The sequence below is a fragment of the Podarcis pityusensis genome (genome assembly GCF_964106645.2).
Source record: "Podarcis pityusensis genome assembly, chromosome: 4".
Taxonomy (NCBI): Eukaryota; Metazoa; Chordata; class Lepidosauria; order Squamata; family Lacertidae; genus Podarcis; species Podarcis pityusensis.
The window spans coordinates 5,626,238-5,641,942 of record NC_138027.1 but is presented as its reverse complement, the minus strand read 5'-3'; the positions used below and the strand labels follow the sequence as shown (position 1 = coordinate 5,641,942).

Here is a 15,705-nt window from a genome sequence, read left to right as displayed (position 1 = left end):
GGTCCCGCAGGTTTCGAATCCTTCCTGTCATTTTATCCAATTCTGCGTTGTCCATTAATTTTGTCTGCCATTCTTCTTTCCCCCGCAAAACAGCACTCTCTGGGGACAAACTAGACATTTGGTTCGAGACCAGGGGGAAGGGTCGATGGAAGAAGATTGGAAAAAATTCAAAATATACCTTCAAAAATATTGCAATATAAAAGACTGTTAGAAAGAGGTTGGAAAAAGAATATTAGGTTGTTTGGGTAGACATGACATAAAGGATTAAGCAAAAATGAGTTGATGAAATTGATGAAATAGAGGAGGTTTAATCACATTATTTTAATTTTAAAATACGTAAATGAAAATAAGGTTAGAAGGATTTGCTGGAAATATGATCTGAACTAGAATACAAAATTGGGAGGTGAGAGGAGGTCATGGAAATAAGTAAAGGGAAAAGGTTATGTAAAGGTTTAATCTGTTTTCATTTTATTCTAATTTAATGTATTTTTATATTTTTTGTTAAGTCTTTTTCTTTTATCTTATTTTACTGTTCATTTTTACTTGTTCATTTTTCGTTTTGTTATGGTGAAAGTTTTTTTTTTTGTATTTTGTATGGTTTTTCTTTTTCTTTTTTGTAACTTTTAACTTTAAATTTGGAATAAATATCATTAAAAAAAACACAAAACAAACTAGACATTTGGGAGCGTTTCCTCCCGAGATTTCAGAGGAATACTTTCCATTGGGAAATCTTAACAGGGTGGTTCAGCAGGACTTCAAAGCACACACAGTTCCCACCCCCTTCACCTGGGAGCCAGACACCCTTCCCACCTGTTGGATTGAAAGTAAAGGACTTTCAGCTTCTCTCTGGTCGGGGACAGAGGGTGGCGCTTGGGGGGGAATTGTCATCGCGCCACTCCTTGGTGTGTGGAGTGCCTCAGGGTGCGATTCTCTCCCCGATGCTTTTTAACATCTTTATGCGCCCCCTCGCCCAGCTTGTCCGGAGTTTTGGGCTGGGTTGCCATCAGTATGCTGATGACACCCAACTCTATCTGTTGATGGATGGCCATCCTGACTCGGCCCCAGACACACTGACCAGATGTCTGGAAGCTGTGGCTGGATGGTTACGTGGGAGCCGGTTGAAGTTAAATCCTTCGAAGACAGAGGTCCTCTGGCTGGGGCGGGACGATATGGGATTGAGGGGGCAACTCCCATCTCTTGCGGGGGTGCAATTAGTGCCAGCACCGTCCGTTAAGAGTTTGGGTGTAATCTTCGATACCTCCCTTTCTATGGAGGCGCAGATTACAGCTATAACAAAGGCGGCATTTTTTCATCTCCGCCAAGCTAAGCAGTTGGCCCCTTATCTCTCTCGCCCTGACCTAGCCACTGTGATCCATGCGACGGTCACCTCCAGACTGGATTATTGTAACTCGCTCTACGTGGGGCTGCCCTTGAGACTGACCCAGAAACTCCAGCGGGTGCAGAATGCCGCGGCGAGACTCCTTATGGGGTCTTCGCTGCGAGATCACATTCATCCGGTACTATACCAGCTGCACTGGCTCCCGGTGGAGTACAGGATCAGGTTTAAGGTGCTGGTTTTAACCTTTAAAGCCCTATACGGCCTAGGACCCTCGTACCTACGGGACCGCCTCTCCTGGTATGCCCCACAGAGAAACCTATGGTCTGCAAATAATAACATCCTCAAGGTCCCAGGCCTCAGAGAGGTTAGGCTGGCCTCACCTAGAGCCAGGGCCTTCTCGGCTGCGGCTCCAATCTGGTGGAATGCTCTGTCACAAGAGACTAGGGCCCTGCGGGACTTGACATCTTTCCGCAGGGCCTGCAAGACAGAGTTGTTCCGCCAGGCCTTTGATCAGGGCGCAGCCTGACTCCCTCCTCTGGCAACCTGCACAGAACTTTGCTTAATTGGTTGCCATCAATTTGATTTAATTAATTTTTATAATGAAATATTTTTAGATTGTGTGATTATTTGATTTTTTGATTATTTGATTGTTGTTAGCCGCCCTGAGCCCGGCTTCGGCTGGGGAGGGCGGGATATAAATAAAATTTATTATTATTATTATTATTATGCCCTGGTGCCTCTTATCTTATAAACTCTGGTGCTTCAGCGAGGATGAGTGTCTGGCTGTTAGTTCTGCGATAAGGGGCTCTGTGAAACATCTGCAACCTTCTTTTATAGATTTCTGGTTTGTAACGAGCTGCTTAAGACGATAGCTGCGCCTGTACATCCTCTGGTGGATATTAACAAGGCTTTAGCGAAGGTGGAGAAATGACTTAAGGAACATAGATAAGGATGCAGAAACCAGCTGCCACACAGGCTGCAAAGGCTTTGAAGTCGTGCTGTTGGAAAATGGACAACGTGTTAAAAGATGAGTTTCTGCAAGAGGAGAGAGAGAGGAGTGCAGAGAAGCAATGCCTGCACATCGCAAGAATAAGGCTATGTTCCCAGTAGTATTGCCTGGCTTATTGGTCGTCTTAACAGGGCGATGCAGCAGCAAAAAAAGCTAATGCTATTCTCGGCTGCATCCACAGAAATCTGGAGTCCTAATCGAGGGAAGTCATAGTCCTGCTCTATTCTGCCTTGGTCAGACCACACCTGGAGTCCCGTGTCCAGTTCTGGGCACCACAGTTTAAGAAAGCCACTCCCGGCTGTGTCACCCCCTGGCCAGCCAATCAGCTGGCTCTGGGGGCGTGGCCTGCCCTATTTAAGGCAGGCGCGGCCGGGGATCTCCCTCTTTTGCTGCCTACCAGCTGTTCCTGCTTTTCCCACCCTATAAGGTTCTCGTTCCTTGACCTTGCTGTGGACTGGTCGGCGTTGAGGGACCTGGTAGGAATTATTCCACTTGGCAAATTGGCACCAGCTACTTGGTTTTCACCTACCTCGTAGCAAACCATCACAACTTTCTTCGTATTGGCAGTTAAGCATTGGTATAGTTCAGTAGATGGAAGCGGGGAGGAAGCGCCATCACCTGCCCCACATATTGAAGGGTAGTCCGATAAAGGATTCCAGGGTGTGTGGCCACGCACTGGATCCTCACTCTTCCCCAAATTGGCCCCTCTGCCAAAACGGATCTGGGTCTCTCCCCTGTTCCCCATCCTTGCCCTCGGATGCCTCTGTCTCGCTGCTAATTTGCATGGCGAAGAGCTTCCCTTAATGAGCTCCCTGGTACGAAACAGCTGCGGCTGTCATGGCAACTGCCGGGCTTTGACATCCCTCCCTGGGAGGAGTCTCAGCAGGTGCTTTGGGGGGGGATCCCCCCTCCCTGCCTCTGCTCCTCCCCCAATTCATCCATCTCCCCCTTTCGACCAGGTATGGGGTGTGTGTGGCTGTCTCTCTTGGGGGGGAGGGTCCAAATGGGGAGAGAAAGTCCCCTCGCCTTGATGGGCACCAAACCTCATTAGCGTCTTTTATTTCCTAGGGAGGTCACGCTAATGATTTACTCAAGTCGCTCTGATTCTTATTTGGGGAGGGGGGAGCACCGCGCAAGAGAGAGAGGGAGCACGGCAATGAAAAATTCATGGGACCATAATTAAAACATGACAGCCCGCAAGGTGTCTACATATTTGCCGGGAACGCGTGATGTCAATGGGGGGAGGGGAAGCGATGCTTTATTGCAAATAATTTGTTGTTGTTTCGTCGTTTAGTCATGTCTGACTCTTTGTGACCCCCTGGACCAGAGCATGCCAGGCCCTCCTGTCTTCCACTGACTCCCGCAGTTTGGTCAAACTCATGCTGGTAGCTTTGAGAACACTGTCCCACCATCTCGTCCTCTATCGTCCCCTTCTCCTTGTGCCCTCCATCTTTCCCAACATCAGGGTCTTTTCCAGGGAGTCTTCTCTTCTCATGAGGTGGCCAAAGTCTTGGAGCCTCAGCTTCAGGATCTGTCTTTCCAGTGAGCACTCAGGGCTGATTTCCTTCAGAATGGATACGTTTGATCTTCTTGCAGTCCATGGGACTCTCAAGAGTCTCCTCCAGCACCAGAATTCAAAAGCATCAATTTTTCGCTGACGAGCCTTCTTTATGGTCCAGCTCTCACTTCCATACATCACTACTGGGAAAACCATAGCTTTAACTATACAGACCTTTGTTGGCAAGGTGATGTCTCTGCTTCATGTTACAAGAAAGGAGATTCTGAATAAACATCAGGAAGAGCTTTCTGACAGTAAGAGCTGTTCAGTGGTGGAACAGTCTCCCTCCAGAGATTGCGGACTCTTCTTCCTTGGAAGTGTTTAGACAAAGCTTGGATGGCCATCTGTCAGGGATGCTTGAGCTGAGATTCCTACATTTGCAGGGGGTTGGACTGGATGACCCTCAGGGGTCCCTTACCACTCTACGATTCTATGATTCTATGAGCCTAGTATAGAAGGTGCTAAGAAGATGGCAGGCTGGGAGGAGAAGGAGGGGTGCATCTGGAGCAGAGAACTGGCAGAGAAAAGGGCTGTGGCTCAGTGGCAAAGCCTCTGTTTCAGATGCAAGAGGTCCCAGGTAGGCCTGGCAGGAAACCCAGAGCGGCTGCCAGTCAGGGTAGACAATATGGGGCTCGATGGACCAGTGACCTGACTCTGCAGGAGGCAGCTTCCCTGCTTCTCTCTGTAGCTGCAGAGACGTGGAAAGCCTTCTTGCTTTTGAAACATCCGGCTGCTGCTTGGGCTGCGGCCGGGTGGTTTGTTTTCGTCTTTCTCTGGAAGCAGCTGGGTTGTGACGAATAATAGCGGGATTTCCTTTGCACCGCCGCCTCCAGAAAAACCTTTGAAGGCCCGCGGGCTGGGAAACGGCTGCTTGCTTGCTTGCATCCCGGCTTTCTTCCCGAATACCTCGCCCTGGCGATCCTGCTGAGAGCTTTCCGTGGATCTGGGGAGGCCCCCTTGAGACCCAGTCAAGGAACAGCATTCTCTCTCTCCCTCCCTGGGTCGTGACTGCTGCTGGCTGCTCGCTTGGCGAGCCGGAGAGCCCTGATGAAGGGGGCGCAGGGAGATTCGGCTAACAAGCCCCCTCTTGGCTTCAAAGGCAGGGATGGAGTCTTCAGGAACACGGTTACAGAAGACTTGACGAAGCGGTAAGGGATTGCGCGGGGACGAGATCAGAGGATGCCGCAGCCAGAGCCCAGTCACAGAAAATCATTCCCCAAGAAGGGAGCCACAGCGCCGGTACAGCAGATTCATTTTTCCAGAGCAGCGGTTTCTTTTTCTTACTCGCTGAGATGCATCAATTGCAGTTTCCTTTCCGTCTCCCGCAGCTGTGCCCTGGGAAATGAAGAGGGTTGGGTTTTTTTTTAGTATCACCTTGAGAGGCACCCAAAGTCTTAAGTACCTAACGATGTCATTGGGCTACTACCTCATTGGGGGGTGAGGGTGCTATTGGACAGTGCCTGTGACATCAGTGCTGGCTGGCGCTCAGGGTGGTCCTCACCCTCTCTCGTGCTGTGCATTTTTGGAAACTTAGAAAAGAATTTTCTTTTCTTTTTTTAAAAAGCAGTAGGTTTGTGTTTTGGTAAAATCCTTGTTCACTTGGGTGGGTGAGCTATCCAACAAGCTCTTCAAATGCGGGAGGGGAGCGCTTCAAAAACAACACCCTTCCGCCATGAGAGTCTTTTTGCTTTTTATTAATGCATTTTCACTCCAGTTTTCTGAGCTAGAGTGCAAGAGAAAGAAAGAAAGAGAGAGGGGGGGAGAAGGAGAGAGTGGGGAGGGAGAATTTATTGGACAGAAAATATGTCCTCCGTAAGAAAAGAACAAACTGTGTGTTTTTTTCCCAACATGGTGCCCCCACCCAGATCTTTGCTGGACTTCAACTTCCAGCACCTGTGCTGGCTGGGGGGGGGGCGAGTTACAGTCTGGCAACATCTGGAGGGCACTGGGTTGGGAAAGGCTGCCTTAGAGCAGAAATGCAATTTGCCTGTGTTCATCTCTGGGATTGCACAGGCACTAGGAAATGCACACCTGTGAGGTAATGCTTAAGAAATATCACATGAGTGGGACTGTTCATTAAGACCCCCATCGCAGACCCACCGCGGGCACCTCCACCTTCAGGCTCAGACTGGTAGCAACTGGGGGAGCATGGCCTTCTTGGTGGTGGCCCCCAAATTAAGGAGCGCTTTCCCCAGGGAGGCTTGCTTGCCACCTACTTTACTGGGGCTAAGGTGAAAGGTGAAGCTGATTTGAATCTCTTGTGGTGTTTCAAATAATAGAATCATAGAAGTGTAGAGTGGAAAGGACCACAAGGGTCATCTAGTCCAACCCCTTTCAATGCAGGAATCTTTTGCCAGATTGGGGACTCAAACCCACAACCCTGAGATTAAGAGTCTCATGCTGTACCAACTGAGCTATATTGTGGTGAATATCATTTGTTTGGTATTGTATATACAGTGGTACCTTGATTCTCAAACTTAATCCGTTCTGGAAGTCCATTCTGAAACCAAAGCATTCCAAAACCAAGACGCGCTTTCCCATAGAAAGTAATGCAGATCGGATTAATCTGTTCCAGACTTTTAAAAACAACCGCTAAAACAGCAATTTAACGTGGATTTTACTGTCTAACAAGACCATTGATCCATAAAATGAAAGCAATCAACAATGTACAGTGGTACCTCGGGTTAAGTACTTAATTCGTTCCGGAGGTCCGTTCTTAACCTGAAACTGTTCTTAACCTGAAGCACCACTTTAGCTAATGGGACCTCCCGCTGCCGCCCCGCAATTTCTGTTCTCATCCTGAAGCAAAGTTCTTAATCCAAGGTACTATTTCTGGGTTAGCGGAGTGTGTAACCTGAAGCGTCTGTAACCTGAAGCGTATGTAACCCGAGGTACCACTGTATTGTGGTCACCAATCAATCAGTCGGTGGCTGAACTGGGTTCCACACAGTCACAAAAACAGAACAAAAAAGAGCCGCAAAAACGCAAAATAAATAGCAAAAACAGACAGACCTCAGCGTAACACTCAAAACGGAAGTGTGGCTCTCAAATCAGAAGCGTAACACTCAAAACGGAGCACATTCGGCTTCTGAAAAAAGTTTGCAAACCGGAACACTTACTTCCGGGTTTGCAGTGTTTGGGTTCCAAGTTGTTTGAGTACCAAGGCGTTTGAGAAGCAAGGGACCACTGTATAATGTTACTGTTGGTCTCCTTTTCTGTTTTGTTTGTGAGTGCATTTCAAATTGTGTGCGTTGCAAATGGATTGGTTTGAACTTTTGACACGTGGAGGTGTTTGCCTCCTTGGTGGATTTTGATTGATTGATTGATTGATTGAAAGGCTGGATACAGTCGTAAGCAGAGACCTGCAGCTGAATCAGGCCCAGTGGTCCCTTCTAGTCTAGCATCCTGTTCTCACAGTGGACAACCAAATTCCCAATAATATGGGAAGCCAAGGATCCAAGCGTAGACCCCTCTCCCATCCTGCCATTTCCAGCAACGGGTATTCAAAAACATTGCAGCCTCTGAAAGCGAAAGGAGAGCGTAGCCGTTGTGGCCAGGAGCCACAAATCGTCTTATTGTCCAGGGCAGAAGTGTTTTAAATCAGTCGATAAAAGCATTCTCAAGAAATGCACCTGCCATTCTTGGTCCAGGAGTTGCTTGCAATTTCATCTCTTCTCTGCTTATGTAAGCTCCTTGCTTAAAGGTAAAGGTAAAGGTACCCCTGACCATTAGGTCCAGTTGCGAACGACTCTGGGGTTGTGGCGCTCATCTTGCTCTATAGGCTGAGGGAGCCGGCGTTTGTCTGCAGACAGTTTTTCTGGGTCATGTGGCCAGCATGACTAAGCCGCTTCTGGCGAAACCAGAGCAGTTCACGGAAACGCCATTTACCTTCCTGCTGGAGCGGTACCTATTTATCTACTTGCACTTTGACGTGCTTTTGAACTGCTAGGTTGGCAGGAGCAGGGACCGAACAATGGGAGCTCACCCCGTCGCGGGATTCGAACCACCGTCCTTCTGATCGGCAAGCCCTAGGCTCTGTGGTTTAGACCACAGCGCCACCCGTGTCCCACCCAAGCTCCTTGCTTAGGCACAGCATTACAGAGGAACACAAGGAGAGTCTCCTGGATCAGGCCAGTGGCCCCTTCTAGTCCGGCATCCCATTCTCACTGGGACCAACCAGGGTAAGGTAAAAGTTAAAGGAGCCCTGGACGGTTAAGTCCAGTCAAAGGCGACTATGGGGTTGCAGCGCTCATCTCGCTTGCAGGCCGAGGGAGCCAGTGTTTGTCTGCAGACAGCTTTCCAGGTCACGTGGCCAGCAGGACTAAACCGCTTCTGGTGCAACAGGACACCGTGATGGAAACCAGAGCACACGGAAACGCGTTTACCTTCCCGCTGCAGCAGTACCTATTTATCTACTTGCACTGGCATGCTTTCGTTTTTTTTTTTTTAAATGATATTTATTAAAGTTTCAAAAGAAGGATACATAAATGGAAAAGAAAAAAAATAGAAAAAAGAAAAATACAAAATACAAAAAAAACAACAAAAAACAATTCCATCTTTTCATCACTTCTCTTTCATTTACTTGTTTCCCGGACCTCCTCATACCTCCCTTTTTTGTATTCCAGTTCAATTTATTAGTCCAGCAATTCCTTTCCCTCCTTTTTAATCCTGATCTTTAATCTTAATATATTATAGCATTAGGTTTTTACGTATTGAAAATCCAATTTTTCCATATTCTTTTATACCATTAGAGCTAGAAACCACTTAACTTCAATCCAACATCATTCTAACATTCATTAATTTTGCAGTATTTCTGTAAATAGTCTTTAAATTTCTTCCAATCTTCTTCCACCGACTCTTCTCCCTGGTCTCGGATTCTGCCAGTCATTTCCACCAATTCCATGTAGTCCATCACCTTCATCTGCCATTCCTCCAGTGTGGGTAGGTCTTGTGTCTTCCAATGCTTTGCAATAAGTATTCTTGCTGCTGTTGTAGCATACATAAAGAAAGTTCTGTCCTTCTTTAACACCGATTGGCCGACTATGCCCAGGAGGAAGGCCTCTGGTTTATTCAAGAAGGTATATTTAAATACCTTTTTTAATTCATTATAAATCATCTCCCAGAAAACCTTAATCCTTGGGCACGTCCACCAAAGGTGAAAGAATGTACCTTCAGTTTCTTTACATTTCCAACATTTGTTATCGGGCAAATGGTAGATTTTTGCAAGCTTGACTGGGGTTATGTACCACCTGTATATCATTTTCATAATATTCTCTCTTAAGGCATTGCATGCCGTAAACTTCATACCTGTGGTCCATAACTGTTCCCAGTCAGCCATCATTATGTTATGTCCAACGTCTTGTGCCCATTTAATCATAGCAGATTTCACCGTTTCATCCTGCACTGGCATGCTTTCGAACTGCTAGGTTGGCAGGAGCTGGGACAGAGCAATGGGAGCTCACCCCATTGCAGGGATTTGAACTGCCGACCTTCTGATCGGCAAGCCCAAGAGGCTCGGTGGTTTAGACCACAGCACCACCTGCGTCTGTGTACAGAACATTGTCCATGCACACTGCCTCCGGCTCAGTGCCGGATTTACATATAAGCTAAATAAGATATAGCTTAGGGCCCCGCTCTCTTGGGGGCCCCAAAAAATTGTAAAGGAAAGACACACCTGGATGTACATTTCCAAAATATAAGATAAAAACACATAAAATAAAACCTACATACAGCAACAGTGTTTTGTTTTGTGTTGTGTAGGCTCCTAGGATGTAAGTCATGGGCCCCACCTGATCGCCTGCTCCCTAAAATATCACTGGTTTTCTCCTTTCTATATATAGGGTGCCTACATTCTGCATGGACTGGTTGCAGGGCAGCAGGTGCAAATGGCTTTAGATACCTATTAGGTCCATGAATTACCATATAGCATATATTCAGCACAAAAAACAGCGACCATTTGTTGTTGACAAAGGACAGCTGGACATATAAAGGGCCCCATTATCTTCAGTAGCTTAGGGCCTCATCAAACCTAAATCTGGCCCTGCGCGCTGCCCTAAATCCTTTTCTGCTGTGGACCCACTGACAGCCCCCTATTCCTTCACAAATTTGCTTCTTGAAGCCATCTATGTGGGTGGCCATTGCTGCCTCCAGTGGCGGGGAGTTGTGTAGTTTAGCTATGCACTACGTAAAGGAACTTCCTTTTCTCCGTCCCGAATCTTCCAACATTCAGCTTCATTTAGATACTCCTGCGTTCCAGTGTAATGTGGGTTTGGGGGTTGGGAACTTTTCTCGATCTGCTTTTCTTCACACAATGCATAATTTTGCAAACTTCTCCACCCCCTCGATCCCTCGGGATGAGGCGTTGGCCTGAAGCCCTTGCCGTCCTGCTTTTGCATTAGCTTGCCAACGGTTTCCCCAAAAGTTGCATTTAAGTGTGTGTTTTAAAATGTGAAATGGTTCTTTCTAAATGTTTGGGTGCAGGCCGGACGGTAGAGGAAAGGGAACCTGGGGGGTAAACAAGAGGGAGAGAACAAGATGGTTTGTGCCATTATTTTAAGTTGCAAATCACCCCGCGGGGCACGGACGGAAATGTCGTTTGTGCATGTGCTAAATAAATAAATAGCAATAAAAATACAAAATGCTCGCGTGCATCTTTGGGATAAGGCAAGCTGCGGATTAAAATGATCAATGAATAATGGTGGGTTGGGGGGGGTCAGTATTTTCTGGTGTGGTCAGTCTCTTGCTGTGTCTTCACTTCCTTTTCCATCCTGGCACCCTCCAGATGTTTTGGACTACAAAACCTCTGGTGGGCATCCGGTTGGCAGGGGCTGCTGCCCTAGGGAATTGTAGTTCAGAACTGATGGGAATTGATGGGAATTGTAGTTCAGAACTTCCAGGGCAGTGTCAGAAACTCAGCTATATAAGCCAGGCGGCAAATGGCTCCTTAAACCAAGGTCAGCAAAACGGCATACCTAGTTACCATTATGGGCAAGTCTTATTTTTTCAAATGATGGACTGACTGTGATAGATTCTCAGTTAAATATCTGGCTAGTTCAGAGGACCAGTTAAGAGCTTTGAAAAACTAAAAAAGAAAAGTCTCTTGATCCAGGGACAGCCAACATATATATTGGCCTATTCCCACCTCTTTTTCTTCATGACCATTCATAAAGCAAGAATACTCTTCGCAGCACGGGGGGGGGGGGGGGGGAGGGGCTGAGTCAAGAAAAGCTACAACTGTTAACTACAACTTTGTTCACTGCTGCTGCTCAGGATGCGCAGAAAAAGCAATTTGCTTCCTGAAATTCATTCCCAGAGTGCAGATAAAATAGAACGGATAGAATTCTACAAGATGGGATCCTAATGTGTGAAAACAAGATCTATAATAACAATAATAACAATAACAATAACAATAATAATTTATTTATTTATACCCCACCCATCTGGCTGAGTTTCCTCAGCCACTCTGAGTGTTAAAAACAGTACAGCATTAAATAATAAAAACTTCCCTGAACAGGGCTGCCTTCAGATGTCTTTTAAAGATAAGATAGCTGCTTATTTCCTTCACATCTGAAGGGAGGGCGTTCCACAGGGTGGGCGCCACCACCGAGAAGGCCCTCTGCCTGGTTCCCTGTAACCTCACTTCTCGCAAGGAGGGAACCGCCAGAAGGCCCTCGGCGCTGGACCTCAGTGTCCGGGATGAACGATGGGGGTGGAGACGCTCCTTCAGGTATACAGGACCGAGGCTCTTTAGGGTTTTCAAGGTCAGCACCAACACTTTGAATTGGGCTCGGAAATGTACTAGGAGCCAATGTAGGTCTTTCAAGACCGGTGTTATGTGGTCTCGGTGGCCGCTCCCAGTCACCAGTCTAGCTGCCGCATTCTGGATTAGTTGTAGTTTCCAGGTCACCTTCAAAGGTAGCCCCACATAGAGCGCATTGTAGTAGTCCAAGCGGGAGATAACCAGAGCATGCACCACTCTGGCCAGACAGTCCGCAAGGAGGGTCTCATCCTGCATACCAGATGGAGCTGGTAGACAGCTGTCCTGGACACAGAATTGATCTGCGCCTCCATGGACAGCTGTGAGTCCAAAATGACTCCTAGGCTGCGCACCTGGTCCTTCAGGGGCACAGTTACCCCATTCAGGACCAGGGAGTTCCCCACAACCATCCGCCTCCTGTCCCCCCCAAAACAGTACTTCTGTCTTGCCAGGATCCAACCTCAATCTGTTAGCCGCCATCCATCCTCCAACCGCCTCCAGGCACTCACACAGGACATTCACCACCTTCACTGGTTCCGATTTGAAAGAGAGATAGAGCTGGGTATCATCCGCATACTGATGAACACCCAGCCCAAACCCCCTGATGATCTCTCCCAGCGGCTCCAAGGATCCGCAGGTGGAGATATAAGGCACAAGGCTGGGCATCTTCACTTGGTCGCAAGTGGTCGAAAGCCTGTTGCAAAATGTGCCTGGCGCCTGGCTAATTTCGAACCCTGTTCCAGAGTCAGGCCTGGGCCAAAAGGAAATGCAGTTCCAAGAGGAACGTAAGAAGAGTCTGCCAGATTAGGCCCATGGCCAATCTAGTCCGTCATCCTCACCCACAAGCAGGATCTGAACACGGGAGCAACTCTCCCCTCTTGCCGTTTCCAGCAACTGGTATTTAGAAGTCTTTCCCTATTACTGTGGAGATGGATCGTGGCCATCCTGGCTAGTAGCCACTGAAAGCCCTCTCCTCCTCCATGGATTTGTCTCCTCCTCCTCTGTCAAAAACATCCATGTTGCTGGCCGTCGCTGCCCCCTGTCCTGTGGCAGGGAGTTCCATAGGTAAATAAATAAATAAATAAATAAATAAATAAATATTTTTTAATTTATACCCCTTCCCTTCCCGGTTCAGAAAACTGGGCTCAGGGTGGCTAACAACAAATTTAAAACACTTAATTGATGCAACAACAAAAACAGCATAAAATACAGTATAAAACGTGGATAACAATAAATTTAGAATTCAAAAATCAGTTTAGGGGGGAAATCCATCCAATAAACATTCGATGATCACCAGGGCTAGCTGGCTAAGTTAGTCCTATTTGGGCCAGCGAGGAGACCAGGGGAGAATTAGCTGTGGGATCCCAGAGTGGGTAATCTTCATAAAAAGGCAAGGAAGAGGAATAAAAGATCAGGCTAAGTTCAAATTGAAAGCCAGGCAGAATAGCTCTGTCTTACAGGCCTTGCAGAAGGAGGTTAAATCCTTTAAATCCTGAAGGCAGCCCTGTTTAGGGAAGTTTTCAATATTTAATGCTGTATTGCTTTTAACACTCGATTGGTAGCCGCCCAGTGTGGCTGGGGAAACCCAGCCAGATTGGCGGGATATACCGTATTTTTTGCACCATAACACTCACTTTTTTCCTCCTAGAAAGTAAGGGGAAATGTCTGTGCGTGTTATGGAGGAAATGCCTACGGGTGGCATGCCTACGGATTTTCCTCCTCTAAAAACTATGTGCGTGTTATGGTCGGGTGCGTGTTATAGAGCGAAAAATACGGTAAATAAATTATTATTATTATTATTATTATTATTTGACCGTGCGCTGCACGAAGAAGGGCACTTCTTCCTTTTCTGAATCGCCAGGTTGGGGTTGGTGGCAGCGGCGGCGTCTGGCTTGCGCAGGAGGTTTAGATTTTCTGATGGCAACGAAGGACTGGAAAACCCCAGAGGGATATCCCCGGCTGTCATTTACCGCGCAGCAATAACGAGGACAAACTAGATTGCCACCAGCTTGTTCATTTGCCTGCTTGGCAAAGCTTGTCACTAAACGATGGAAATCTCAGTTTGACTCTCTCGTCACCACTCTCATTACTGCAGTCAGGGATGTCGTAGAATCGAAGAATCGAAGAGTTGGGAGGGAATCCCAGCGGTCATCTAGTCCAACCCCCTGCAATGCAGAAATCACACAATGTCTGTGTCTGTATTGGAGTCAAACTGGGGTCTGGTGTTGTTGTTTTTAAAAATGTGCAACTTAAGAAATCGGTTGCTCCAGTTGTAGCTCTCCGGGTTCTCTGAGGGACGGTGTCTGTGCCTCAGCCCTGATTGACTTCTCGCAAAGCGAGGGGGTGGATTGGGTCCCTCCATTGAGCTGAATGAAGAGGCTGTGGCAGGTCAGGGGATTCTGTTAGCCTGACTCCTCCTATTATTCATTTTTCTTTATTTGTGTAGCCGAAACAGCTGCAAAGCAAGATACATAAAAACAAGATAAAATACAGTCATACCTTGGGATAAATATGCTTCAGGATAAGTATTTTTGGGTTGTGCTCCGCGGCGACCCAGAAGTAACGGAGCATGTTACTTCCGGGTTTCGCCGCTCGCGCATGCGCAGACGTTCAAAATGATGTCACATGCATGCGCGGAAGTGGCGAAACGCGCAGACGCGCTGTCGCGTCTTACGTTCCGTTCGCATCCCGAGGTACCACTGTACACTGCAAAAGTTGAGATAATAATGATAATAATGATAATAATAATAGTAAATTTTATTTATACCCCGCCCTCCCCAGCCAGAACCAGGCTCAGGGCGGCTATCACCAATAAAATTACAATAAAATGTAAAAGAAAAAGAAAAAACAGTTTATTAAAATATGGGTTAAAATACAGTTTAAAATGCAGCCTCATTTTCGTAGTAGCCCATAAATCAAAACTATAAGGGAAGGGCAGCATAAGGGTCAGACTGAGTCCAAACCAAAGGCCAGGTGGAACAGCTCCGTCTTGCAGGCTCTGTGGAAAGATGTCAAGTCCCGCAGGGCCCTGGTCTCTTGGGACAGAGTGTTCCACCAAGTCGGGGCCAGTACTGAAAAGGCCCTGGCCCTAGCTGAGACCACCTTGAGACCATCTAACCACCTTGCGGTTTGGGACCTCCAAAGTGTTGTTATTTGTGGACCTTAAGATCCTCCGTGGGGCAAACCAGGAGAGGCGGTCCCATAGGTACGAGATAATTATTCAGACCAGGCGTTCTGTCCAATAAAAATGAACTCCACTTATCATCCATGCAAACCTTTCTCAGAATTGCCGCTGTAATGGCAAAATGGGCTGCCTTCTCAGAAATGTTAAGGGGACCTAATAGAAAGTTGATCAGTTATTTATTTCAGAAAATCTATACGGCTTGATCTTTTTATATATATATAAGCAGTTCACATGAAGTTTCAACAATAACACCAGGAAAATTTTTGCAGCCATACTTTAAAACTTAGAAAAGTTGAAATACTAAAACAGGTGAGAACTACCTCAACTTCCTAAACATCTGATTATCCAGGATATGCGTCGGCTGAGAGTTTTAAATCTTTGAACAAAGCTATTCTTATGTCCTCATCAACTGGGCAAACAAGCAAGCGATGGGTAAAAATTCAGGAACGTTACCCAGTCAGAGAATTCTCTGTGCATTGTTGGGATTTGTGAACAGAATATAGAATTCTTGGTGGTGCGCAAGCTTAACATGAGACAACTGTGTGATGCAGCAGCAAAAAAGGCTAATGCTATTATGGGCTGCATGGACAGAAGTATAGTGCGTCCAGGTCAAGGGAAGTCATGGAGCAATTCTATTCTGCGTTGGTCAGACCACACCTGGAGTCCTGTGTCCAGTTCTGGGCACCACAATTTAGGAAGGATGTTGATAAGCTGGAAGGTGCGCAGAGGAGCGCAACCAAGATTATCAAAGGACTGGAATTCAAACCTTATGAGGAACAGTTGAAGGAGCTGGGTATGTTTAGCCTGAGAAAGAATAGACTGAGAGGAGATATGATAGCCATCTTCTAATATCTCAAGA

At 46.9% G+C, this 15,705-nt stretch overlaps 1 protein-coding gene across 3 annotated transcripts in view; it reads left to right on the top strand.

Annotated features, from left to right (window-relative positions):
- The window catches only part of ARRB1 (arrestin beta 1), a 118,890-nt gene that overhangs the window by 57,644 nt on the left and 45,541 nt on the right, over positions 1–15,705 (top strand). Inside the window, exon 1 of one of the 3 annotated variants that reach the window (XM_081002231.1) lies at positions 4,756–5,054. The exons of 1 other annotated variant lie outside the window; for it this stretch is intronic. In XM_081002231.1, coding sequence (XP_080858357.1) covers positions 4,954–5,054 — 101 coding nt within the window. In that variant the 5' untranslated portion in view covers positions 4,756–4,953. Of the gene's footprint in view, positions 1–4,755; positions 5,055–15,705 lie in introns of those variants that run through there. One more of the 3 variants, XM_081002232.1, reaches the window with a different exon arrangement.